The sequence below is a fragment of the Lineus longissimus genome, chromosome 2 (genome assembly GCF_910592395.1).
Source record: "Lineus longissimus chromosome 2, tnLinLong1.2, whole genome shotgun sequence".
NCBI classification, from domain to species: Eukaryota; Metazoa; Nemertea; class Pilidiophora; order Heteronemertea; family Lineidae; genus Lineus; species Lineus longissimus.
The window spans coordinates 17,889,984-17,917,025 of NC_088309.1; the positions used below are offsets into that span (position 1 = coordinate 17,889,984).

The 27,042-nt window shown below is 40.2% G+C and overlaps 2 protein-coding genes across 2 annotated transcripts; one reads left to right on the forward strand and one right to left on the reverse strand.

The window, feature by feature from the left end:
* The first annotated feature begins 8 nt into the window (after nucleotides 1-8).
* LOC135482696 (kxDL motif-containing protein 1-like) lies at nucleotides 9-6,986 on the forward strand. Its single transcript, XM_064762962.1, has 3 exons — nucleotides 9-293; nucleotides 1,841-1,993; nucleotides 5,104-6,986. Exons 1-3 carry the CDS (start codon nucleotides 160-162, stop codon nucleotides 5,378-5,380), a joined length of 564 nt encoding a protein of 187 aa, XP_064619032.1. The 5' UTR covers nucleotides 9-159; the 3' UTR covers nucleotides 5,381-6,986.
* Nucleotides 6,987-8,158: 1,172 nt separating this feature from the next.
* On the reverse strand, nucleotides 8,159-26,094 carry LOC135482697 (uncharacterized). Its single transcript, XM_064762963.1, has 10 exons — nucleotides 25,906-26,094; nucleotides 22,770-22,891; nucleotides 18,579-18,727; nucleotides 17,800-17,853; nucleotides 17,011-17,149; nucleotides 16,266-16,460; nucleotides 15,397-15,684; nucleotides 14,642-14,758; nucleotides 13,635-13,750; nucleotides 8,159-13,495 (listed from the first exon to the last, which is right to left on the reverse strand). Exons 1-10 carry the CDS (start codon nucleotides 25,953-25,955, stop codon nucleotides 13,469-13,471), a joined length of 1,257 nt encoding a protein of 418 aa, XP_064619033.1. The 5' UTR covers nucleotides 25,956-26,094; the 3' UTR covers nucleotides 8,159-13,468.
* Nucleotides 26,095-27,042: the final 948 nt, after the last annotated feature.

Below are 27,042 nucleotides of genomic sequence, written 5' to 3' on the forward strand. Positions count from 1 at the left end.
GACCACAACCAACCCGGAAGTAAATATATTTCGATAATTTTGTTGCAAATAATTTCATGTTTGGCAGATAATTGCAAATTTTCTGATTATCTGACTGGATCAAATGTGATGAACATCTGACTAAGAATATAGGTGCTTCGTTTGAACAAATCTGAGACCATGGAAGAAATGCCAAACGGTCCAGGTGTGCTCGAAAAAAGGGAACTTCTGTCCTCTGAAGTTTTCATCAAGACCTTGGCAGATTTTGTTGATAAAAATGACGTTCGAACGATGGTGGATGACCAGAGACACATGTAAGAATATTTCCTGCTCGAAACTAGCAATTGTTGAAATAGTATATCCATTCCAAAGTACAGTGGAAGCTCCCTTAGCGGACACCTCTCTATTAAGGACAGCCTCTCTAATATGTAAAGTCAAGGACTTAGTGAGCCCCCCTTTAGGTCGGGGGAGCTCCCCCGAACCCCCCTACGAGCATATGTTAAGTGCAAGCTCTAACAACTACAGCTGTTACAATGGGGGGACACCCCCCAAACCCCCCTCCGTCGACATAGGTTTTTACCAGTGCGTTGGGGGGAAGCTCCCCCCAAACCCCCCCGGTGGACAGTCAACTAGCCCTTCTGTGTCATACTGCTGGAGGGGGGGTGCGATGGGACCATCCATATAGTTCCTTCCGACACATTTTTGTTTTGGTAATGTAATACATTGTGATTGTCCTTATTCACGGGAATCGGGCGTTTCCAGTGATATACGACACTTAAATGGATTGTCCTCATGCATTCACTTTGGAAACGCATTTTAAAATAGATGTCACGTCCTGTTAATGGGGCACGTCATCATCGCGTACATTTGGGAAAAACTCCCTAACGAGACCGGAGCAGACGGCTGAAAGTAGTTTATTTATTGGCCGCTAGGGTACAGAATGTACGTCGCTCACCCGAAATTTTCACGCAACTATAGCTAAATAGAGCTAGTTCTAGTTTGTGATTCATTTTGATACTTCAGATTTGGGCAGTAGACCAATATAACTTAGTCGTCAGTGTGGTTTTAAGCTGGAAAAACGTATTTATTTTTCTTAAAGTGCCTTTTTTGGACGGGTGTGTGCGATTGTTTTGTTTTTATGTCACGTGACCTCGACCATGTCGACACAAAATTGAAATAAACCACCCTTTTCTGTCATTTTTTAGGACGGATATTTCTCTAATAAAAATATTAATATAATTGGCCAATTTCTTAGGCATATGATGTAGCGAATTCCCATGAAGATTTAAATTTAATTTAACTTAATTTCAACCAATGGAATAGCAACCACCACCGGAAGATCGCGGAGAAATCGGTAAACTCAACGGAGTTAATTCAGAAAAATACCAAAAAAAATTGCTTGTAGGATATACAATTGTTACTCTCTTTATTTCTAATCATTCACTATATACTCCCGCACACACGTGTATCTTAAGAGCCCCTCCTAAGAGGGGGGCTTATTAAGGACACTACTTATTGGCCGCCCAAATTGGAGGATTCCCTTCAATTTGACCTCTCTAAACAGGACACCTCTCTATTAAGGACAGCACTTGTCTGTCCGAAGGGTGTCCATAATAATAGAGAGGTTCCACTGTACTGCTATATCTTTAGGAAATCGGGGTTCATATTTACTTCTCCAGCTTTTCTCAAGATGACAGTGCTAAACTAACCCACCTACATCAAAGTCAAGCCCAAAGTTTAAGATAGTGTTCAGGTAAAATACCATCTTTTTCATGGATAAGCCGGCCTTCATCCTCAAATACCTTGTTATTGTTTATTTATTTATTTATAGAACACGTTCTTTGTTACACCATTCTTTCAGGTTGAGTCGATTTGAGAAAACCAATGAAATGCTACTGAATTTCAATGTCCTGTCAGCCAACCGGTATGCAGCCTCTGTACAGGAGTTCAAAAAGCATACTCAACTTCTACTAGACATGAAGAAAGATCTTGACTCTATATTTAGAAGAATCAGGTAAGTGGAAAAGGGTTTTCTGGTTGATTACCAACCAGAGCCAACAAAACCCTAGATCTCTTTCTCACCAACAACGAGACACTAATATCCAACTGGAAAGTAGTTGAAGGCATATCGGACCACGACAAAGCGGTTCTCATCGACGGTCTTCTCCCCCCGCACAGGCTCAAGCAGACACCAAGACAAATCCCTCTGTATAAAAAGGCGGATTGGTCTAAAATGGAACACGCCATGGACAACGTCTACAATGAGCTGAGGGCCAAAGCAGGAAGCACTGTCGAAATGATGTGGACATCCCTTAAGAACGCACTATCGGAGGCCATCAGCGCCAACATACCACACAAGACCGCCAGGCGCAAAGATCAAAAGCCGTGGATAACGAATCCCATACGCAAGCTGATGAAGAAGAGCACAGCACTAAGCAAAAGAAAGCACAAGAACAACTACTCACGCCAGGACAGTCAAAAACATCGTGAACTGAGGGCCAAGATACAAAAGAAGATCAGACAGTCCTACTGGATTTACATCGAAGACATCCTCACCCCAAACACCAATAGCATGGAGGACAGGACAAAAGCAAACAAGAGGTTTTGGACCCTAATCAAACACACCAAGAGGGACAGCATAGGAATACCGCAGATGAAGAGCCCTAACGGCGATACGGTGGTAGACAGTCAAGGGAAGGCAGAGCTACTAAATAACCAGTTCCTGTCTGTATTCAGCAGAGTCACACCACCATCACTCAGACAGCTGTGCAAAAACATTGCTGAGAAAAAGACCCCCCCGATGCCAAACATCCATGTGTCAACACAGGGGATCCTCAAACTCCTAAAAGACCTCAAGCCCCACAAAGCTGCCGGCCCAGACCAGCTCAGCCCGAAGGTACTTAAAACACTGGCAACCAGCATCGCCCCCATCCTCCAGCTGATATTCCAGAGATCCCTCGACACAGGAGAGGTACCGCAAGACTGGAGACAGGCCAACGTAGTACCCGTCTACAAAAAGGGTAACAAGAGCGACCCGGCAAACTACCGACCAATATCCCTAACGTGCGTATGCAGCAAGTTACTCGAACATGTTATTGCAAGCAACACCATGCAGCACCTTGAGAACCACAACATCCTGCACAACCGTCAACACGGATTCAGGGCAAAGCGGTCATGCGAGACCCAACTAATCGAGTTTGTTGACCAAGTCCATCGAGAGCTCATCCCTGGCCAAAGAACCGATGCTATCATCATGGACTTTAGCAGGGCCTTCGACAAGGTCTCGCATGCAAGGATCCTCCTCAAACTAGAGCGATATGGCATCTCAAAGCAAGCCCGAAGCTGGATCAACAACTTTCTAACCGGACGCAAGCAGCGGGTTGTCATAGAAGGGGAGGCCTCAAGGAACGAACCAGTTACATCAGGAGTTCCCCAAGGCTCCGTCATTGGCCCTCTGTTATTCTTGATATACATAAATGATCTTCCTGAGTGTGTCAGGTCCCACGTACGCCTATTCGCGGATGACACAATTGTGTACCGGCTCATAAAATCAAGATGCGATGAAAAACAGCTTCAAGCCGACCTCCACGCGCTCGAGATCTGGGAAAGTGAATGGCTCATGGAATTCCACCCTAAGAAATGTGTACTTCTGCCTATATCGAGAGGAAGAGCAAGACCACCGCCTGAATACCACCTTCACGGCCACTGCCTCGACAAGGTCGACTCTGCCAAATACTTGGGCATAACCTTCACCAAAGACCTAAAATGGAAAGAACACATTGACAACACCGCCAAGTCAGCAAATTCCACTCTTGCCTTTTTACGAAGAAACATTAGAACCTCTAACCAAAAACTTAAATCCCAAGCCTACACCACCTTAGTAAGACCCAAGCTAGAATATGCAGCACCAGTCTGGGATCCACATTACCAGAACGAAGTCCACAAATTAGAGATGGTCCAGAGAAGAGCGGCCAGATGGGCAACTGGCAGGTACCACAACACCAGCAGCGTGACCGAGATGATAGGCACCCTAGGTTGGCCCATCCTTGCGGAACGAAGACGCCAAGCCAGGCTCCTGCTCTTCTTCAAAATCCTCCAGCTGCAGGTCGTCGTTGAACACCACCTCATCGCGACAACCAGAAGGACCAGACATGGCAACTCAAGATCCTTCAGGCAGGACCACACCACCACCGAGGCCCAAAGAAATTCCTTCTTCCCGCGTACGACCGTCGACTGGAACAGCCTACCTGAAGCCACAGTGACGGCCGAGAACACCGACGCCTTCAGGAAGATGCTCACCACTTAGACCAGCGCTGATTTTAACTATTTTACCTTGCACGACCTTACATTTTATCAACTTTTACCATCCACCAACCAAGCTTTTATCTGTTCAACATGCGCCTGGGACTAATGGTCTGCTTAGACTGAAACCCAGTATTGGAAGAAGAAAGGCAACCTTCGGCAGTTTTTATTGAGAAACAACTGCTAAATGTCAATGTTCTGAAAGCCAAATTATATTATGAGCTTGATGAAGGTTTGCATGATGTTTGCAATTATTCATCACTTTTGAATGAAAGGAATTTGAGCATTTTGTGATTCTAACAGTCTGACCACAAAAAAATCTGTCAGTGCACCACTATCTTTGTTCCTCTCTTCCGACCAAAACAAAGATGGGAGCACACTGATTTAAAGTTTTCTGGTTGGAATTTTAGATAAGAAAATTCTCACTTTCTCTTTATTCATATATGATGAATTTTGCAAACATCTTTAAATGACATTGAGAATCAGATAATCAAGTAAAATTCTCACTTTCTCTTCATTCATATATGGTGAATTTTGCAAACATCCTTAAAACAACATTGAGAATCAGACAATCATCAACATTCTGGTGATAAAACCTGGTTTTGGGCATTAATCAGTGTGGCAGAGAGAAGAACTGTGGGATTATCTCCTGTCCATCAGCCCCTAATTCTTTCAACAAGCTTGTTTACCAGTACATGCAGTATTGGTGTGAAAGGAATCCTCTAATTTAGAGTGATGATGAGACTTGATGAGTTTTGCTTGCAGGGTTGGTGCTTGTGTTACTTGATCATAACTATTTTAAACATTATTTCCTATTTACAGAAATCTAAAACAGACTTTGAGTAAACAATACCCAAAGGCGTTCAATGCATGCGGTGAAGTGTATGATGTCATGGAGTTGGCCGAAGACGAAGAGATTATTGTCAGCATTCCTGTCCCAACGAGTCCTGCTTTGGTCAAAGGCGAGAGTACTCAATCAATGGAAAACGAACCTGGACTTGGAGTGGAGGCTGATTCGGGACTAGTGCAATCGAAAACTTCAGGAAGAGAGGCAAAGGACTCAGACTCGAAAGAGGAAACTTTGAAAACAAAGTCTTGACATCCGTTGATGGAGTGAGGACAGGATCCTTTTAGATGAAGGTGCATTTAATATTGAAGTGAGACTTAACGAGAAATTTTTCAATTCATTTGAATCAGGCTTGCAGTTGCAGATTCAGTGGAGATTTAGATCATATAGCTTTGGACAGATTCACAAACATGAAGTGTGAGTTAGACTTCGAGAACAGAAGTACTGTGTTCAAACCCGCTGCCTTTTCTGTGTTACACCAGGGGAACTGAATTATGCGCTCTTGAAATATGGACGTGTCCTGCAAGTAGATTAATCTGGAGAAACTTAAAGAATATTTATTTGTCTATAGCCATGTGTGTTGATCCATTGTTGTCAAATAAAAGGGAATAGCAATTTTGGTCTAGGCTTCTTTATGTCTAACAATCATGCATCACCAAAACCCCCAGTGGCCAAACACCAAACAGTCGAGCCACCAACCACGCTTGAAAGATCATAGACCTCTATCCATCAGCTGCATGCTCTCGCTTGACTGCACAGACAACCAATCGATTGGTTAGACAGGTCACGAGGTCGCTCTTGTGAAAAGACAAAGAGAAATATATATTCGTAGCAGGTTTTAACTCGGGACATTTGGTACTTGATCCTTACCTTTGTCTCCACTGTGCCACAAAGCCTTCGTTAGTGGACAAGGCTACAAACGAGTGGTTTACATGGTTCACATATGTTTTAGATATATTGAAACTACATGTAAATTTAACTCGAGAAAGTACAAGACTTGTCCACGGCTGGGAGGGTGTGGACCTCGAAAAAAGAAGTCCCGGGTTTGAACCTGCAAGGCTTTCTGTTTTATATTTCAACAGAACACCTCTTGACCTTCTCATCAATGAACTTGCTGTTTGCGTAATCAAGTGAGACCAGTCACGGAGTGTCCATCATGTTCCATGTGCTTTTTGGTCTTTTGCTGGTTGGACATGTGTCTTTTCTAACTTTACCACTGGGGGTTTTATGTCAGCTTTAACTTCGGGAATAAAAAGGTACGAAATACAATAGTTAAAACTTTGTCTATGTCTGTATTGTCGGAATTATTCATCATTCTGTATCTCGGTAAATGTCACCAAAAACTCTTGATGTTAGTTTGTTCTTTTGTAGAGTAATTGATATGAAGTTTCTTGTCAGTGAAATTAGTAATTACTGTTTGGTAATAGAGCATTTAATCAGTCATCTTTAACAGCGTCCACAAGGTTTGAAGTCAGATTTAAAGTCATCAGAATAGAATTTGGTAGTGATGGTCATAGACGAAATAAGTAGGCTCTACCATTCAATCCTTTCCTGATAATTTCTGACATTTGTGTGTAAGATAAGTGAATTGATGTCTAAAGTCACAATTATGCAGTAACTTGAGAAACCATGACATTTCTCCATGTCGAATCCAAGGTGGCTGCCAGCTGGGCTGGTGGACCTACTTATTTCATTTATGACTGACTGACTGGCTTTGATTTTGAAGACTGTAAACACTGGACACTGTTTAGATGACCCCATTTTATCAGTGAAATTACTTGTGTGAATTTATCAGTACGTTTCTTGGTGTAGTGTTGCATCATCAAGTTGTCATGGCATTAAAATTAATAGAAACAAAGCGAATTTGTGTTGTTCTGAAATCTTTAGCATGCATTGAAATCTGCATTTGAAGTCAGTGCGTGTCAAATAAACCTAAATACAATGTACAGGCACAACGAACAAAAGATCATGTGGTGTGCGACCATGAGGTCTCGTTTGCTGCTTGTTTGTTGTGGCCTTCAGTGGCTTCCTCCCCCGGATGTGATGGCCTCTATTGAAGACCTAAATCAAAGTGGCCATCAGGTGGCTTACAATCAAACTAAATACCACATCCTTCGAAGATTCGGTTCACAGTCAGCTAGCCATTTATACCTTACCAGTCAGTCCAGTGTCCACAAAATGTATAAGTAACGTTCATGTTGAATCCTCCTCCTGAATGATACAAATGTTCACATGAAATCCTCCAGAACAAAGACAGTCAGGACTGAGCGGTGTGTGGCATACAAATTAAGATTATAAAAGTGATGATAAGAAACTTGTAGACACATATATATACGGCCGAATCGTTAAACACATGGGCCAAATTCATAAAGGGCGTTTAGCTTAAAACAGCGTTTAACTACTGAATAGACAGATTCAGGTCCTTCATGTAAATCTTCACAGAATACGAATAGGCCCTGAAAATGATTAGACAGAAGTTGTACACGTCTAACCCTTAAACGCCCTTTATGAATTAGGCCCATGCAGTCCAGGTCATTTACAACCCTGTAGTGGCCCACGGGATCCAGATGGCACCAACCCCAGGAAACATGCTATCACAGCACAGCAGTACCAATGCCAGGAAAGAACATGCCAAATACGGATCAAAGCAGCATCATCCTGAAACTGATGTGTGACCTGCCTGGTTCAAAGTGACTGTAGAAGTGTCCTATTTATAAGCATCCCACACACCCACTTTATTAGTTGACAGTTTACATAACAGTTTGGGTTGAGCATGTGCCGAGAAGAAATGTCAATTTCCATGCATAACACTTGTTACGACATTTCATATGATTGGCATGATAGAATTCACGCTTTTGATTGAGCTGGTACCAAGAAGAGATGTCAATTTCCATGCACAACCCTTGCAGGATGTGTCTATATCAGTGTCTATCACTCCAGTATTCCGATTGTCCAGTACTGTCAAACTTGGGGGGAGGAATTTTTGGTATTTTATATGAGTGGCATGATTGAATAATATGAAATAGTCTCTCAAAACAAATATCTTTTATTTCAGCATATACCATAATAAAGTGACTTCAAATAATTTATGGTACAAAAGTAACGATACATATTGAAAGCTTCAGCCTGTTAACTCAATATTTCACTTTTCTCAATTTCCAGTCATAAAAACTAATTGAGGCTTTTTGGTTGTTCCCTAAATAAGGAGAGTCTCATTTACTATATCTGATGACTTGGTTATGTCCGACTCATGACCATAACCTCTTTGACATCATCTTGACCACCAAGGTTTTTGTCTGTCATCTAAATGATAACAGTTTACAGGGACCACCATGTTATTAAAGTTCAAGGCTCCACTGTTAAGTTTTGAAGTCAGGTTTCAGGACCTTGGAACCTTGACTAAGTACACCTCACGGACGGATGCAAAAATTTAAATAACTGAACGTTTTACTCGCAAATACCTTTTACTCGCAAGTACCTTTTACTCGCAAGTCAATTCTAACTGATTTCTCTACTGATTAGTACTATCTTCACCAAGATATCAAAATATGACAAAGAATGATAATATCATACACTTCACTATAAACTGTACAATGGAGTAGCTTTGTTGAAGACACAAAACAATTTCTCTGATTAACAAAACAAGAAAAAATATTTCAATTTTATGCCCCGCTCTTAGGAATTGAAGAGAACACGATTTTTATGCAGAATCTTTCATACCTCAAGAGTTATAATGACGGTGATTGAATCAATTTACCGGTTACGGGCCACAAAGACTGATGGAATTCTTTTGTGGTAAAATCCGGGACTAAATGAACTAAAGGGAATATCTTTGACCCTGTTCTTCTGACAAAATATTCTGGCAAATCATGACTGGTATCAATTTGATTACTATCTGTAATTCAAACATAACATCTTGTACAGTACAATTCAAGATTTGGCAAACTGTAATTTAGAGCCCATGACTAAATTGATTAATATCGACATGAGCAGGAAGATCAGATTGGTTAAATCAACTGATGTGTACGCCATAGTAGAAAATCTACTTTACATATTTCTTGATTTGGCGCATGATGTCAAGATTTCTCACTGACAGAAACGTCTTGGTTTTCTTAAGTTCAAAAGACAACTAAAGTCTTGTCTTAAATTAAAACCAGTTATATACAACAAACTGTACAAGGGGCCGGCTTTACATAGATGTCACATTTCATGAGTCACAATGACATGTCACACTTGAACAGATAAATGAAGAAGATATTTCCAAATTGTAGTCTACAGGCTTCCATGTATCATCTTAAAATTTCCTTTTGTTCCACACGTGAACAGAAGAATGAATAAGATACAGTAGAACCTGACAAATGTTGTCCTTAATAGGGAGGTGCTCTGATTACAGAGGTCAGAATGAGTGAAGACAACCAATTTGGGACCTAACAAGTGTCCTTAATAGAGAGGTGTCCGCTAAAGAAGGTTCCGCTGTGTTTCCAAATTGTAGTCCACAAAGGCGTCCATGCATCATCTCGAAATTTCCTTTGTTCCAACGTGACGGGATGACCATGAGGTTGAACCCATGGAACGTGGCATCAATGTCAAACCGGCCTAGGGTAATCATCCACAATTGGCTATACATATTTATGTACACATCAATATACAACTGGAGTTTCATAAACGCGGTGCAGAGTCGTGTAAAACCATGGACTACGGAATAAGTTAAATACAGTGCTGAAAAATACACAGCTAAAATGCTAGACAGATAAAACGTGCAACAAAACCAAGCAGTGATACATAAGGTAAAGTGGTACAATTAAAGTCCCTAGTAGTATTACACATTTAATGCATACCGAGGCTATAATTGTACCAGCAGGACTCTTATTGTACAACCTTACCTTACAGGGGGCCACAGAGTAGGTAAAACACTGATTTAGCAAGATTCATAGATTTTGAGAGTGTGCCACAAAATCAAGGAATTCTAAAAGCATTCCACAACCACCCTCGCCACAAGACCACTCATTGCTCACCCAGTGATAGCTTCTGCTACTACTGCAGGCGCGGATCCAAGACACACCAAATGCACGCCCTCCCCCCACCCTATTCACGAAAAATCTTTGAAATTGACCATGAAATTTTAAAACGCACCAGGAATTTTACGAGAAATGCAGTGTATGCCCAGTCTTTTTACGGCACCTGGATTTGCCCGTCCTGTACAACTAATTCCCTGAATCACCCATTGTAGTGTAAACCCATAGGAAGAGTAACAAAAAGATTTCAACATCACCACGTTAGACTGTGACAGCAACAACGTGCGTTCATTTTATGAAGTCATTGTAATTGTGTTCAAATAGAAAATAGCATCTTGGATACAAGTGATACCATGCTGTTGTGACCCCCTTGATTAGATATAGCACCTATGTCATAAGGTAGAATGGGGTATTTGTAGCCCCAGTTTAATTGTAGCCCCTGCCTATGATATTGATTGATATCCCCATGCATCAATGCAGGGGCTACAAATAAACCCAGGCTACAATTACCCCATGCTACCTTACATACTGATTTCAATACTCTAAAACATTCAAGTCTTTTCTAAAACACTACCTGCAGCTGAAGCCCCACAATACCCTCAGGCTCACATCATCTTGTACTAAAGCAGGACTATAGGTAGGAGCTAGGAGGCCCAACTTGCTATTGTCTCCATGTGACCAATATGTGCGGTACTGAAACGAGGTCTTTTTTTAACTTAAGCATCCCGCAAACCAATGATTTAAATTCTGCAACCTGAGTATATGATCAGTGCTAGTGCTATGTATGACAAAAAGATCTCTGGTCTGCGGGTAAACCGGTAATCGCTGTGTTTGATATTAATCGCTGCAATAACCGATTTTTATCGCAGGCACCTGCGATGACCAAGCGATTGTGGTCGCATGCGATCCTAATTGCAGGTCATAGCCATTGAAATCGCTTGTTTGCGTGGCACTGAAATCTTCATACGGGCATGAGTAATGCTGATGTGTTGCAAGACTGTAGAGACACCTATTTGTCACTTAGCTACATTACTTAGCCTCTGCAGGCTCTTGCCTATAGCCTCCCTTTAATGCAACTGTGACCAAAATGCTGTTTATCCCAACAAGGTCATCTACGATCGTGACACCTCTTAACCTCAGCCGCAAGTGAAAAAACACATAATCATCATGCTACACAAATTTCATATACAGGTACCCACCTATGAAATCAATAAAGACATTGCTTTATTTGATTCCCCAGGGCTGATCCCCCAGAACCAGTCAAAACACCCCCTCACCGAAATGTCCCTGGTCAAATAGTCCCCAGTTTTTTTGTTTTAACCATTACTTCTGAAGTTCTACTCATAATCTAAAACTCATATTTCCTGTTAAAGATAGAACAAAGAGGTTATTCTAGAGTTTAGACACCTTTTTTGCCTTTTGCACTTACAGTGGAACCTCCCGGACACCTCTCTATCAAGGACACTAGTTTTGGTCCCAAATTGGTTATTCCCATCGAACTTGACCTCTCCAATCAGGACACTCCTCTATCAAGGACAGTACTTGTCCGTCCAAAGGGTGTCCTTAATAGAGAGGTCCTTCTGTACTTGCAACTTATAGGGTTTAATATCCCAATAATATTTGATGGCAGACTGGAGTTGGACAGAACCAGTGTTAACTCTCACACCCCAGGAGGTTTTGCAGGGTGTCATTCTGACTGGTTAGCCTTGGTATTCCATAGAGAGAGATAAACAGATTTATACACATAAATATCAAGCACATGCAAAACATCTCGAATTAAAGCTAAGTGACACTTGCCTATAATATTCTATCCTGCAGACACAGACATACATGTATTTACCTTTAATGATTAAGCAATACTTTGTTCTTTTAATGTATGTTTGGATGAGAACTGAAAGACCGTGAGGACATTTCTCCCTGGCAAATGAGGCATTGCAGGGTTGAATTACATCCCCCAACAAAAGTTTACAGAAATTGATAGTTTGAAATGCACACTTCATTTGCATTGTGATAAAAAATAGAATAGAGTGATACCAAGATATTTGGAATGTGGAAGGTAAAAGAAGTATTTCCTATGAAACAGACAGGTGTACAGGGCTCACGAGGAACAAAAGTTGCCGATTCATTCGAATTTGTCAACCAGAGACTGCAAGTGTAGAAAGGACATTGTTCAAACGAGTGTACCCGGTCTACGTCACAGCAGACTGAAAGGCCAACAGAGTATATCCGGTCTACTGCATCAAAGAAACCTCTGAATTGTTTTTCTTTCCTGGACATTGTAAAGAAACAACGAGTGTGCTCGACTGCAAATCTTAACTATTATACATGAAAATATGTCGATGTATTGACCAAAGATAAATAAAATAGGCCTGTTGATATCACATATGTTAAAACTGGAATATATTTTTTCTAACACATCATACTGGAATATGCAGAGAAAACTTCAATATATATTTGCTAAACACAAATTGGAATAAGGAGAGATCTTGAATGGAATGTACACATCAAAAAAATATACATTTTCCTAAAACGGATGGTGGACAAAAATGCAACTCAACAATAAAACTCTTCCTCAAGAGAATGTCTATAAATAGATGCTGTACCAGAATACTATATTGTGCTACCTTGTTTCAAGTCTATCTACCACAAATTATTAGCTCAACTGCAGGCAGGTCAACTTCTTGAAACAAGGTTTTACAAAGATTATACTGGAGGCTCTTTTTTTATATCACCACTTAAGCAGGCACATATATATGTGGAATGTACCATGTTAATATCATAAGTTGATAGACTTCCTATCAGATTTTAAATGAGGGGGGTTGATAACTTTTCAACAAAGTTGCGTCTTTTTTTCCAAAATATTCTGCAATATCTTTTAAATCAAAACAGAAATAACTTTGGGAATATCCAAAGTCAAACTAAACTACACATAACAGAAGGAGTTCTAACAAAAAAACAAATGGCTATTTGAACAAGAGATTATCGTGGTCTTTTGTTCAATTTAAATGCTACAAGGAGTAAAGATTCTAAATGACTTCATTCTGCATGTCCCATCAAATACAACCGATCCTTATTGAGATTCAAATGAAACGCAAATGGCAAGGACTTTCAGTGGGAATGTTGTCGAGAACGTCTATAGTTTTGATTAAATTCAAGTTGAAAATATTCCTGGTGCAGTAGTCTTGACCTCTGCAAATGAGAAATACTAGATACGGTATGCAGCAAACTTCATGCAAAATCCTGATAATGCTTTATCTACATGATGAAAGCCCATGAAATCCTCTGCATGTGGTAGGACCATGGCCAACAGCATCGTCAGATTCTTTCAGAGAGATGTAATTGGCACACCCTCCTGCAATAAGAAAACATTTTTCATTAGGTACAGTCAACGAAAGCACAATCACTCACTCATTTTAAGGATGGTACTTGACAGCCCTGAGGGTGTCCTTAATGGAGAGGTTTTTCTGTGCATTAGAAACAATGAGACCTACCCCTTTCATACTCGGCATGGTGGCTAATCTTCTGACCATCTCCAGCTCCTCTGGACTAAGTGAGGCGTTGAATCCACGCTCGTCCTCTATACCAAGATTGCCAACGTCAGATCCTCCTGAAAAATAAAAAGGCACATACTGCATTTTTATAATGATGTAGAAACGACTTAAATCTGTCAGATGCAATTGCGCACCGAATGAAAAAAGACTGGTACAACTTGGTAATAACGGAACACTATTTAAGCATTTTAGTGAAGAAGAAATGACATAAATCTGTCAGATGAAATTACGCAGAGAAGGAAAAACGACTGGTACAACTTGGTAATAACGGAACGCTATTTAAGCATTTTAGTGAAGAAGAAATGACATAAATCTGTCAGATGAAATTACGCAGAGAAGGAAAAACGACTGGTACAACTTGGTAATAACGGAACGCTATTTAAGCATTTTAGTGAAGAAGAAATGACATAAATCTGTCAGATGAAACTACGCACAGAAGGAAAAACGACTGGTACAACTTGGTAATAACGGAACACTATTTAAGCATTTTAGTGAAGAAGAAATGACATAAATCTGTCAGATGAAATTACGCAGAGAAGGAAAAACAACTGGTACAACTTGGTAATAACGGAACGCTATTTAAGCATTTTAGTGAAGAAGAAATGACATAAATCTGTCAGATGAAATTATGCACAGAAGGAAAAACGACTGGTACAACTTGGTAATAACGGAACGCTATTTAAGCATTTTAGTGAAGAAGAAATGACATAAATCTGTCAGATGAAATTATGCACAGAAGGAAAAACGACTGGTACAATTTGGTAATAACGGAACACTGTTTCTTCAAAAACTGTGTGCCTCTCTTTGCTACACGATCAGCACTGAATATGACTTAATATCAAGTTGATGGCTGTACTATTTAATCATTTCTCAAGACTGGTACATAACACAGTAGTGGTACGCCCAAAATGTAGCGATGTCACTTTAAAGGATAATGTATAACTCACTGATGCTTCTTGGTGTGCCCACACTCCTCGGTGTGCCAGTTTCCCTATCACCAACAACATCTTCGGGTTCGTTCTCATAGGAATGGTTGACAAATGCAAAATCTTGATTATTGTGGCCTGGAACATAGAAAAATCAAGATCACTCATGAGTGTACGTACGTAAGGCACTGCAAACCAGTTAACTGAGCAATAACTAGAACATCATTAGACATGTTAGATCTACAAACTAACTTTTCATGATGTAATAATACAGTCCCATGAAACAAGAGACCCTGTTGAAAAGGCATGCTGTAAGTCTCTTAGTTCTTTCTTCTTCCACTGGAACACGGTCATCATACTGGCCATTATGCCCAGGGCCTTTCGACCAAGGAGGGGGAGTCCACGCAAGCTAAAATCATGATTCTACACTTGGTGGGATCTTTCACTTGCCCTGGCACTGACATCAGATACCGAAGCCTCATTTCGAAGTCTCATTCGAAGGACTGTGAAGAGCTAGGAATTCTAGTTCCTTAAATCCACGCCAGTTCATCAAGAACACAAATCCTGGGTTCTCCCCGGGATCGAACCTGGGCCCTATTGCGTGGTAGCCAAGAGTGTTATAGGCTATGAGGTTCCTAATTGTATGAGGTAGAAGTCTAATTTGGAATAGATCCGATCAAATTTCACAACCCCAACTTTTTCGATCAAATATATAGCCTGGGTGCAGATTGTACCAGAGTCTCAAGCTGAAAATATTAGCACAATATTATTCTCACCATTGATTAGTCTTTTGTTATCACTTTCTATCACAATGCGGAGATCATTCACGTCTCTAACATCATCGACACTAGGATGGCGACTCACACTCCGTGACGTATTCGAAATCTGCTCTAAACTCGGCACGGAGCCGTTCATGGACTTCTCGGTGTCAGTTAAACTGTGCAGTGATCCATTAGGTGTGCGATTGTTAATCTCATTGGTTGGATTTCTCTTATGTAAATGTGAGGAGGACGGTATAGCACGTTGGATATTGGCAGAGTTATAACTGTTAGATGGAATGCAACCTAAAAACGAAGGATGGAATGGATGATTAGGTTGTAGAATGCAACTTCATTGCACTAGAATTATTACTAATTAACAACAAACAGTATTGTTAAAGACCTACGCCATTCTTTAAAAATTTGAAATTGTAATTGAATTGGAAAGTTTCTGATTGCGTAAATATGACTGAATACAAATTTCAACATTCTCGTTGCTTAATAGACAGATATACAAATACAATATGTACCAATTTTCAGTAAATTTGCACGCATGATATCTGAAATGTGGCTTTGTGTATAACGGTGTTCCCCTTTGAGGTAATGCAGAGTGCTGATATAAACTTTTCTCAATGAAGCCTTGAAGTCGAAAGTGATGAACACGTAAGTACTGGTGGAAAATTAACACAGGCAAAGACTACTAAATGAATCACTCTTTAGATAAGCTCCATTGTATATAGGTATTCAGCAACTTAAACCTGTTTATTGTTAATACTTTGCATGTAAAATTCGGCACACCTCTTCCTGCTTTAGCAGAAATCCATCACTAAACAGCCAAAACACCGACAGCACACAAAATACGTCAATTCAAACCTATAACATCATACTTTTATCTCTCTCCAGCACGATATCTGGTGTACGGGGTTGTAGAATCTTCAACTGTTCCTTCAATCTTTGTATCTCGACCTGCTGGTGTTCCGACTTCTGTTGTAAGATATTTGCCCGTTCCTCCGCGCACATTCGCCCCCTCCTATACTCATAGATTGCCTGATCCATGGACTGTTTGTCTGTTACTGAAGCACCTTAAAACAGAACGATCGCATTAGGATTAGAGTTAGGGAACTGATACCTTACTGGAGGTATTGATTGTCTCACCAAACACCTTGAGGGTAAAGCCAAAATGTGGGCCATTAACTGAGGCAGCAGCCGAGGTTTTGGGTGAAATGACAGCATCATCTGAGCAGAGGTATCAATTTCTATTCTGAACACTCCAAACTAAACACTGAAAATGAAATGAGGTTTTGACCGTTTGAATATTTTTCACCAAACATAATTGGTTGTTTGCCAACCATTACCGCTGTGCCAGAATGAGGCACCGTGCTTCATACACTGTAAACAGTGCTAAATCACATCACAGCGTCTTAAAATAAAGTTTCTCATTGATATGACAAGTGCATTTTCTAATGCGGGATCACCCACTCAAATTGACAATCAATTAAAAATTTCCAATGAATATTCGTCTTAGTGCGCAACACAATTCTTAAGCAGAAAATTTTCAAAGAAGAATACAATTCTTTGCCTTGCCCTGACTTTTGAAGATTCTCTTGAATTACAATGTAAGCAAATAGTTACCAAATATAATGTTTGTCACTCTCCATATCCGTAGAATGATGATGAAGCCAAAGGCATCTCTCGTGACTGGATGGACTGGCGTGGCAAACAGAACAATGGCAAGTAGAAGGGTGAACGCCACCACACAGAGATCAAACACCTGGAAAGTTAGAGCAGTAATATATAAACCTATGACCAAGGTGCACCCTCAATAGAGAGTCAGTTCAAGTTCCTATCTAATTTTACAGTATTCCGTGCCAGGGCAGTGCGGTATATCAATGATATATCGTAAAAGCAGCAGACATCACCCTGTTACGAATGGGTCATTTTCAAAAAATGTGATTGCGCACACATCTTGAAATGCTAGAGGAAAGAGGACCAGTAACTTGCCAAAGCCATCGGTCTTTTGATGTCAAAAACTAGATTACGCACACTGCTTGAAATGCTAGAGGAAAGAGGACCAGTAACTTGCCAAAGCCATCGGTCTTTTGATGTCAAAAACTAGATTACGCACACTACGTAATCTAGTTGAAATGCTAGAGGAAAGAGGACCAGTAACTTGCCAAAGCCATCGGTCTTCTGATATCAAAAACTAGATTACGCACACTGCTTGAAATGCTAGAGGAAAGAGGACCAGTAACTTGCCAAAGCCATCGGTCTTCTGATGTCAATAACAAGAACAAGAACAAGGATGATATGGCAAGAGTCAAAAACTTAATCTGCTTATATTCAGATCCATGCACTTCATTGCCTGAACAAGACTTTGGCAAAAGATCATACAGAAAATTTACTGCAAATCAATAAACTTGCCTCAAATCGATGTCTGAAGAACTCCCATCGTCTTACAACAACTTTGACAACGATCTGAAAGAAAACATAATCAGTTGGTCAATTGGTTTGATTATTTCGCATTATATCTCAACTGCGGTCAAGCAGGGTAGAGCTGTACATCGTTTCAGAGAAAACGGCCGGACAACTGACACACGACATCAGTTTTCCCAGCAAAAATTTACTTCTGCTCTTGTGTTTATTCCGATGCACATTTGTTGTGTGCCATTAAGGTTGGGTGCAGACTTTCTCATCTGTCACATAATTAAAACTAACTGCCCATCCCAAGGCAATAGCTACTTGCTTATACTGTAAACTATGAAATGTCAGTGAGGCTAAAGGTTGGCGAATGTGCTTATTGTCAAAAGGATATCGGCTCCTCAAAAGGTTGGGCTGATTTTTACTGTGGTGTGTGTCAAAGTGACATCAAAACCTTGAGAGAAAATTGATGTCAAGTCTCTGTCATAACAATGTAATATTCTATAGCGACAGTCAGCACCACGATGTTGCGACCATAGGTTTGGTGGTAGACTACAGGGTGGCCCAGAAAACTTTTCCCTCACACAATGAATACACAATAGAAGTCTATTATGCAAGGGAAATGTTTTCTGGGCCACTCTGTAGACAGTGCATCTGTTGCTAGTTGCATTACAGAATAAGTTTTGTACTTCTTGAAGTTTGCGTTTGACAGTATCTCGAAAAGAAAAATGCCTTCAAAAATTCCACAGTTCACACAGTATATGCTTTGCCAAGATACATACCTCACAGACAAAGAGACAAAGGATAAGGATGTTGACCACGTGTGCAGCGTCCGACGGTCTGGCAGTGTTGGCCGGATCATTGACTTGGATGATGGGTGTGGTTGTCATGGCTGTGAGGTTGGCTCGGAGATGTGTGGAGTCATTGTACACTGCAAGAATAGACCCAAAACCGAACATTACATCACAACAAAAAAAATCATTTGAAATTTGAACATATTTCTGGGGAAATTTTTTTAGAGTTTGACAGTTGGCCGGATGATGGCCACGGTTGTCATGGCTGTGAGGTTGGCTTGGAGATGTGTGGAGTCATTGTACACTGCAAGAATAGACCCAAAACCGAACATTACATCACAACAAAAAAAATCATTTGAAATTTAAACATATTTCTGGGGAAATTTTTTTAGAGTTTGACAGTTGGCCGGATGATGGCCACGGTTGTCATGGCTGTGAGGTTGGCTCGGAGATGTGTGGAGTCATTGTACACTGCAAGAATAGACCCAAAACCAAACATTACATCACAACAAAAAAAATCATTTGAAATTTGAACATATTTCTGGGGAAATTTTTTTAGAGTTTGACAGTTGGCCGGATTGGCCGGATGATGGCCACGGTTGTCATGGCTGTGAGGTTGGCTTGGAGAGGTGTGGAGTCATTGTACACTGCAAGAATAGACCCAAAACCAAACATTACATCACACCAACAAATTTTGGAACATTGCACATTGTAATTCAGGGGAAAATTTGGGATGCACAATTGATAATGATATGATACATGTACATTTATAAAGCACCTTTTTGACAGAAGTGTGGTATGACCATCCAAGCAACAGCTGCTTTTGAGCGCTCATTTAGTAGATAAGAGGCAAAGAGTTAATGCTACACTTAGATAATGAGAAAGCAAAGACTTTCTAAATGAGAGTTCCGGAATTACATGCAGATTTATACCTGTAGTGTGCTTCAAGGAAATGTGGAGTGGTGGTGAATTGGCATTGGAGTGGTGTTGGTGTCAAATTATCAACATGTAAAATCATAACCCTCTGTAACTGCCCTATAATGCTTGGTATTACATGTAGATTCAATAGTGTGATTGAGAAAGGATAGAAAGGATGACATTGGCGAGATCACAAAATGTTAACAGTACTGCAGCAGCTGTTACTTGTCATTAGACATATCGGGTGGCAAAAGAAAAAACGCCTCAAAGTAGAGCGTCAATAACTTGCAGTGTCCTCCTTGACAATTCTGCCCAGCCACTTTTCATTGGGCCATAATCAATAGGGCACCTCCCCTCCTCAGTTTATAATGTCATAGAAAACTGAAGCCCATGGAGTGACTTGTTCTTCAGTTACACTCCAGATACAAAATCCAAGATGGCAGCCATATTGGCTATCAGCCAGGGCCAAAATCAATAACACACCTCTCCCCCACCAAACCATTACGATGATCAGGTAACTCGTTTTAAAAGTGACAGTTTGGTGGGATAACACAATTTTTTTAATGGTAGACTGGAGTTGAACCGAATCTAAAAACAAGGACGCTTTGGCTCTCAGAACCCAGGGACATTTGACCAGGACAATTTTACTGGTATTCACACAATTTCAACAAACCAGGATATCCTCTCCACTGGCCAAAACCTTCAACAAAGAAAGTTTTATTCAAACTGTCATCACCTAAATAACCTCCGAGACATGGAAATGAGTTATAAAACTATTAGGCACAACAGGATGACCCATCATCATAAAATCACCAAAAAAGGTTATTAAATTGCTGAATAGCGTGTCCAATATCATTTTCGCACTATCTATCATATATTCGGAATGAATGACTAATGCTTCATATGACTGAGACGGTTTATCGCCATTTCGCCTACAATCATTTCGCCTACAGCCATTTCACCTACCAAAAAATGCCATTTTACCTACAGCCATTTTGCCCACAGTCATTTCGCCTACCTGCCATTTTGCCTATTTCTCATTTTGCCTACTTGCCATTACGCCTACCTGCCATTTCGCCCACCCGCCATTTCGCCTACTCGCCATTTCGCCTACTCGCCATTTCGCCTACATACAGAAAATGCCATTTCACATCATTCTGAATATATTTGTTTTAAATCCTCCATATTGATACCAGTATCAGTAAAAAATATATGTCATGTATAGTGACCGTACTCCTATCTGCCAGCTAAAAATTCGCCTCAAACCACCTCTGTTCAATACAAATATCCAGAAAGTCCTACTTTCCTTCCAATTCATAAAAAAACAAAAATAGCAGTGAAAGTAGGCGAAATGGCTAGTAGGCGAAAGGGCAAGTAGGCGAAATGGCTAGTAGGCAAAATGGGTAATAGACGAAATGGTTGTAGGCGAAATGGCTGTAGGCGAAATGGTTATAGGCAAAATGACTGTAGGCGAGATGGCGCTACACCGACATGTGAGAAGGGATTGTTTTTACACATGACAATTGTATCTTGGACAGTGAGAATGGTCTTTTTGGGTCACTGGGATGGACTGCACTGGTGACACTCAGTGCTACCATCCTGGTTGTGACACTAAGTGCTACCATCCTGGTTGTGACACTAAGTGCTACCATCCTGGTTGTGACACTAAGTGCTACCATCCTGGTTGTGACACTAAGTGCTACAATTCTGGATGTGACACTCAGTGCTACAATTCTGGTTGTGACGCTCAGTGTACAATTCTGGTTGTGACACTCAGTGCTTTAATCCTGGTTGTGACACTCAGTGCTACAATTCTGGATGTGACACTCAGTGCTACAATTCTGGTTGTGACATTATAAAGTGCTACAATCCTGGTTGTGACATTATAAAGTGCTACAATTCTGGTTGTGACACTCAGTGCCAATATCCTGGTAGTGACAAACAGTTATCACAAGCATTGCCACCCAGTGATATCACCCCAGTTAAATAAGACTCCAAAACCCTTATCATTTTCACCCAGCAGCACTGCTAAACCAGCTAATTTCTCAACTGGGGCAAGGGAAGACATAATATTTACCATGATGCCAACTGCTTTTGAAAGTTAGGGAGTTCAGCCAGAGGCCATTTTAGTTCAGATATCAAACATTCCTCTGATTCAACTTTCCTCAGTTCTATTGTGATGAGATTGGTGGGTAAAACTTTGCAAACAAACTGCATCTAGCTGTTTGTCATGTTTGCACGAGTAGGAAAGTTTACCAGCAAGGCATTCTGTCTCATTTGAGGGGTCATTTATAGGGCTTCAGCTCAATTTAAAAAGCATCCTTTTGATATTCACATGCAGAACATTGATATTAGATGAAGGCTAAAAATCTACTGGGTGCATGCTGCCAAACATAAGGATGCAGTTGATCACTGAGATACGGTCGACTACTTCAGGGCTGCGTTCTTCAAAACAGCTATCAGCAAGGCAAATTACCTGAGCACCCTGGAGAATCATCAAGGGGGGGCCGAGGGAAATGTGGTGTTGATTCTCCAAGGTGTTGAAGACATACCATTTGGATTGGCATCATGCGCTGACCGAGGCAGAGTGGAGTGCAGCCCCCTCCCCTCCATTCCCATTTACATTTTGTTTTGGCTATCCTCTCCCAACTTCCTGAATCCGGCCTGGGCCCTGGTTTGCACAGGTCGGAGCCAAATCTTGCAATATGACTGAGACAATGACCCAGGTCTGTTGATCATGACCAAATATTTGTTTACCAGGGTTACAATAATGTGGTTGGATGATGCAATATCGCTCAGGCCCCATGTACACAAATTTGGCATGTCACTGTCAGTCAGATGATAAAGTCATTGTTTTGAATACCGCAATAAAGTAGATTTTTTTCTCTGAGTGGTGAGCAAACTTATCCAATTCTTAAAGGTATGATCAAAATGCAGACTGAAGATAAGATTCGTTTTTCAAGAGCGCCCCAGAACAACACATTCAGTCTTTCGAAGAATGATTTAACTGTGTTGCGGTTTTATCAGTCAGGCCTTAATTGCATACCATAATGCTCAGTTGGTGGGTTTGTACAAATTCAAAATCAACTATGCATTGGTAAGGTCACGTCTTCAAGTTCAACTAAGGCAAACAAATGGTCCGAACATCAAGGAAATTAGGAAAGCGACATGCATACTTCAAGTCACAAAATCTTCATGTAAAACACGGCATCATTTATCATGGCAGATTCGAGTCCATTTTGAAAAGAAATGTAAACTTACACGATGTACCGAGGTCGAGAATCAGCTCCACCACTACCACAAAACAGTCGACTAAGACCATTGTGAAGATGACCAACTCTGCGATCACAGAATACAGGTAACGATCCAGCTTCTGGGACCATCTGAAATGAAACAAAGTATTTGGTCAATCAACTGAAGCCACTGGACAGGATAGAGTTACACTATGCACTCTATTTTTAAAGGTAATCTCCATAACAAATCAATATGGCTATCCCAGTTAATAATCTGTAGCAAGAAAGCTACTAACCCCTTGAAGGCTTAAGTAACTGCCGCAATGGAAAACGGCAAGTGTTGTTGCAGTGATGTCGCGTCAGTTTTGTTTATCAACCATTGGTGAGAGGACCTCAATGCTATCGTCTGACACCAAAGATGCCCTGGCTTCTATTGTTGTTACTGTTCTGCCACTTGATAGCAGTAAAGGAATAATACTAGCACTTTTCGGGTTTTTGCATATGGCCAAATCTAAAAACACTTCATGGACCATACTTTGCTGTGCCCTACACTTGCTTCGCTTGGGTTGATTAACAATATTTTCTTATTAGGCCATGCTTCTTGAACAGTTGAGACTATGCAATTCAAATTTTAAAGCTCCATAAAGTTTATAACTTCCTTTGCTTTTGGATTATTCCCAAGTATCATATAATAGCAATTGGAAATTTTCAAATTCAATTACAAATTCAATTTTTTTGATAAACAGCTTTTGCTTTAAATGCAAATTTGCATATCTATCCACATTTGTGAGGTTGCATACATCGTCACCAGCCACAAAACACAGCAAGTGATGTTAAGTCAAAATGCTAGATAAAGGTGCATTATACATGTACGTCATCATCAGCCACATAATACTGCACAGAAACTGATGTGATGTCAAATTAAATGCTAGAACAAGCAATATGCACAGAAGGATGTTTTGGTTGCCAAATGTGGGGGGTCAATTAAGGACTGTAGTTAAAACCCTGACCCTAACTAGCTTTACTAGTATTTCATGTGAAATAGTACATTTGTATATGAAATTTAGGTGCCATTTGGAACAGGCTTCACCAGTTGGGGGTCCATAAAACGTACGTATACACTTCAAGCGCAAGGTACATAAGGGCATTAATGGCAAAAATAAGGCAGATTATGATTTATATTATGAATTGATACTATATCGTCAGGGGTCTCAAAAGTTTTTAAAGTAGGCTAGTGATTCTTGATATTAAGGGTAAATTTAAATCTGGCCATTTTCAATAGGTCACCACTGCCATCCCTTCATTCCCACCAATATTTCCAATGAAAAATTATCTTTTTCCTCGTGCCTTAGAATTAGAGAATTCCATGATTCCATTGAGAAGACTGAAAATGTGTGACATAACATGATATCTTTAGCAAAGGACCAGCATGAGCAAGTGTGTCTCTCTATAATCTATGGACACTCACAATAGCTGTACTAAGACTAAAGAACTTTAATCTGTTCGACATCATTTTATCACCTCGCAATTTTTCAAGAGAATCTTCTTAATAGCATTAAAGGTGGGTTTTGTAAATTGTTTGTTCAAAGCAGAGTGCTCTCACCTCATACATTTTATGGTGGGTCTCTAAGGATAAGTCTATCTGTGTTAGGAAAATAAGACAACCATGGAAGAGCTCAAGGCATTGTTAGCCAAATTAAAGGATTGAGGCGGAGACATGCAGAATCATGTCAAATGGCAATAATGTCTGTCCTTAGCACAGGACAGAGCAATGTGAGGTCACCGATCTGCTTGAAGTAGCACATTCGAAATTACAACAAGCATCAATTCAGGGCGGCAACAGTCTCCTGGACATGCATGGCTGATCATGAATACGGTGTTTATCTCGCTGTCTTTCACAATGTGATACATAAATATCGCATCAATGCACTCAAACAGAGGGTATTCACAGAAAACTGAACAATGGGAGCTAAAGGTTTTCAAACACTCAATCATCAGTAAAGCGCATGAAATTATGAAAATGAAAAGCTCGCTGGGAATGCCGCATTTTACAGACCAATGACTAATGACAGTATATCATCATAAAAGCAGTTCAAAACTGATCATGTCTGTTGCCAATGACAACTATTCTAGGAGGCAGTTAAGGTCAGCTTTACATAATTAATGACCTCAGGAGGTACCATGAGTTATTCATGTACAAAAGAATACAAAGAATAACAGATTTCGCATTGATGGGGAACCTCATGAGGGCAGTCATCTACTGCTAGTGCTAGAGAGCAGTAGATGGTAAAAATAGTTGCATTATTGCCAGTGACCTGATCCGCCTCGCCAAGGACAGAAAATGTGGTGTCACATCGTTAATAGCTTGGGGACGTCCCAAGTGGATGCATGGTTGCGGGACATGATGATGAAGATGATGATTCCTAGTTGGCACTATACCAGGGGTCCATCTGAACAACTTTGTATTGAAGTCTATAAAAAGGACACTGCAAATTTCGGTAATTTGGGATGCTGTTTTTAGAAACTTTCTGTGAAAAGATATGACATGTCAGAGGAATGTCCCTCTCACAGTGGTTATAACACAATAATATAAGTGGAAATATAATAGTAAGACAACAACAGCCTACAAGTTTTATCATTCCACTGGTATCATTCTTGGGAATTTAAACATGTAGAAATCCAGACAAAATATGCATAAAACATCAATAAGGGGAATTATAAGACAACATCTGTAGACGATAAAAGGGCAGCTGGCGTAAATCAGATTGTCTAAGCTGATATACATCATGGTTCATAGCCTAGGCAGTTTCAACAAAGTTAGTTAAGTCGCTGACCAGATATGCGCTTCATCTGGAACAAAGGGCCACAGTCGCTCTCATATTGTCAGAGGCGGTGTGAATTAGATTTATCATTGCCTAGTAGGCTCTAGGCCTACTCCTCGATCCTCTAGAGGCTCGAGACTGTCACACCTCCAGTTTGTCTTCCCTTTGAAAACAAATCCTCACCATCAAACAATGACATTGTATTTGTAACCTAAACAACATCACTGATGAGAATCTGACCAAATTTATAGGGCCTACCCCATATGCAAACATCAGCTGGGGGGTTGTGAAACATTGTATATTAGCATATCACAAAATCGAACTGGAGATTTCAGAACTTACGACTGCCGACTGATTCGATCCTCCTTTTTACCCGGCAAGGAATCCATCATATCAGAAACATTCTACCTAATTGAATCACGTGCATTCACATTTATCTTTTGGTGCTTCATGTGGATAGTTCAGGTGTTTGTTTAAGCTGTATTTAGGGCACAAAATCGGACGATAAATGGAAAGAATTTTCTTCAATGTTTTTTCTGTCATTCTGTTATTCCTACCTCCACCGAAGGAGAGCTCCACAACAATAACACGTGCTTCACAGGTAGCAGACGACGCAAAAAGAATGACACATTTAATCTGCTAATGTAACATTGACGTAACAAATTCTTAAACTTCTTTTTTTTCAAATAAATTTAGATAAGCTTTATTTTCATCGGTATGAGATACATATAAAAGCGTGAGCTATGGAGGGCTCTAACCCATATCTAACAACATAAAATATTAAAATAGAAGAACAATAAATAATACATACAGGTTATCACATATATTCATTAAAGGGTAAGACAATGAAGATACTAAAGGAACAGCCCTGATACTAGTAATAGGATACTAGAATACTACTATATATTAAAATTAAAAAATGAGATTTAAAAGGAGCATATTGGACATTTAGGCCTACATTCTTCGCCCTTCCATGTTTCTAAAAGTTTACGAAAAATAGTAAAATTGTTGGCCTCACGAATAATGGTTAGGCAGGTCATTCCAAATCTTTGATGCTTCGTAACTGAAACTGTTTTTGCCATATGTTATGGTATTAAAATGTTCGACCTGTACATTTTTGCGAAGGAGGTTACGTGAAGTTTCTTTCTTTTTAATTAGATTTAACAAATAGGAGGGTCTTTGTTTTTCTAGGATTTTTGTACACTTCTCTGTCTCCGTAGGTGCAGATACACCGAATTGTCTACCGCAAGAAGTGACTCATATTAGCTAGTATTATCTTTATAGACCTACACTAGTTTAAGGGATCTGTAATTTAACCTTTCCAGTTTTTTTGTGTTAGACAAACTACAAAAATGCCAGATAATTGGGCAAAAAGTGATATTTTGACTGGATGAAACATTGATAAATGGTTTTACGGCAACTGATCGGTACTGACCTAGGCCCTATACGTTTTAAAACATTGATCTGGCGACCAATTTT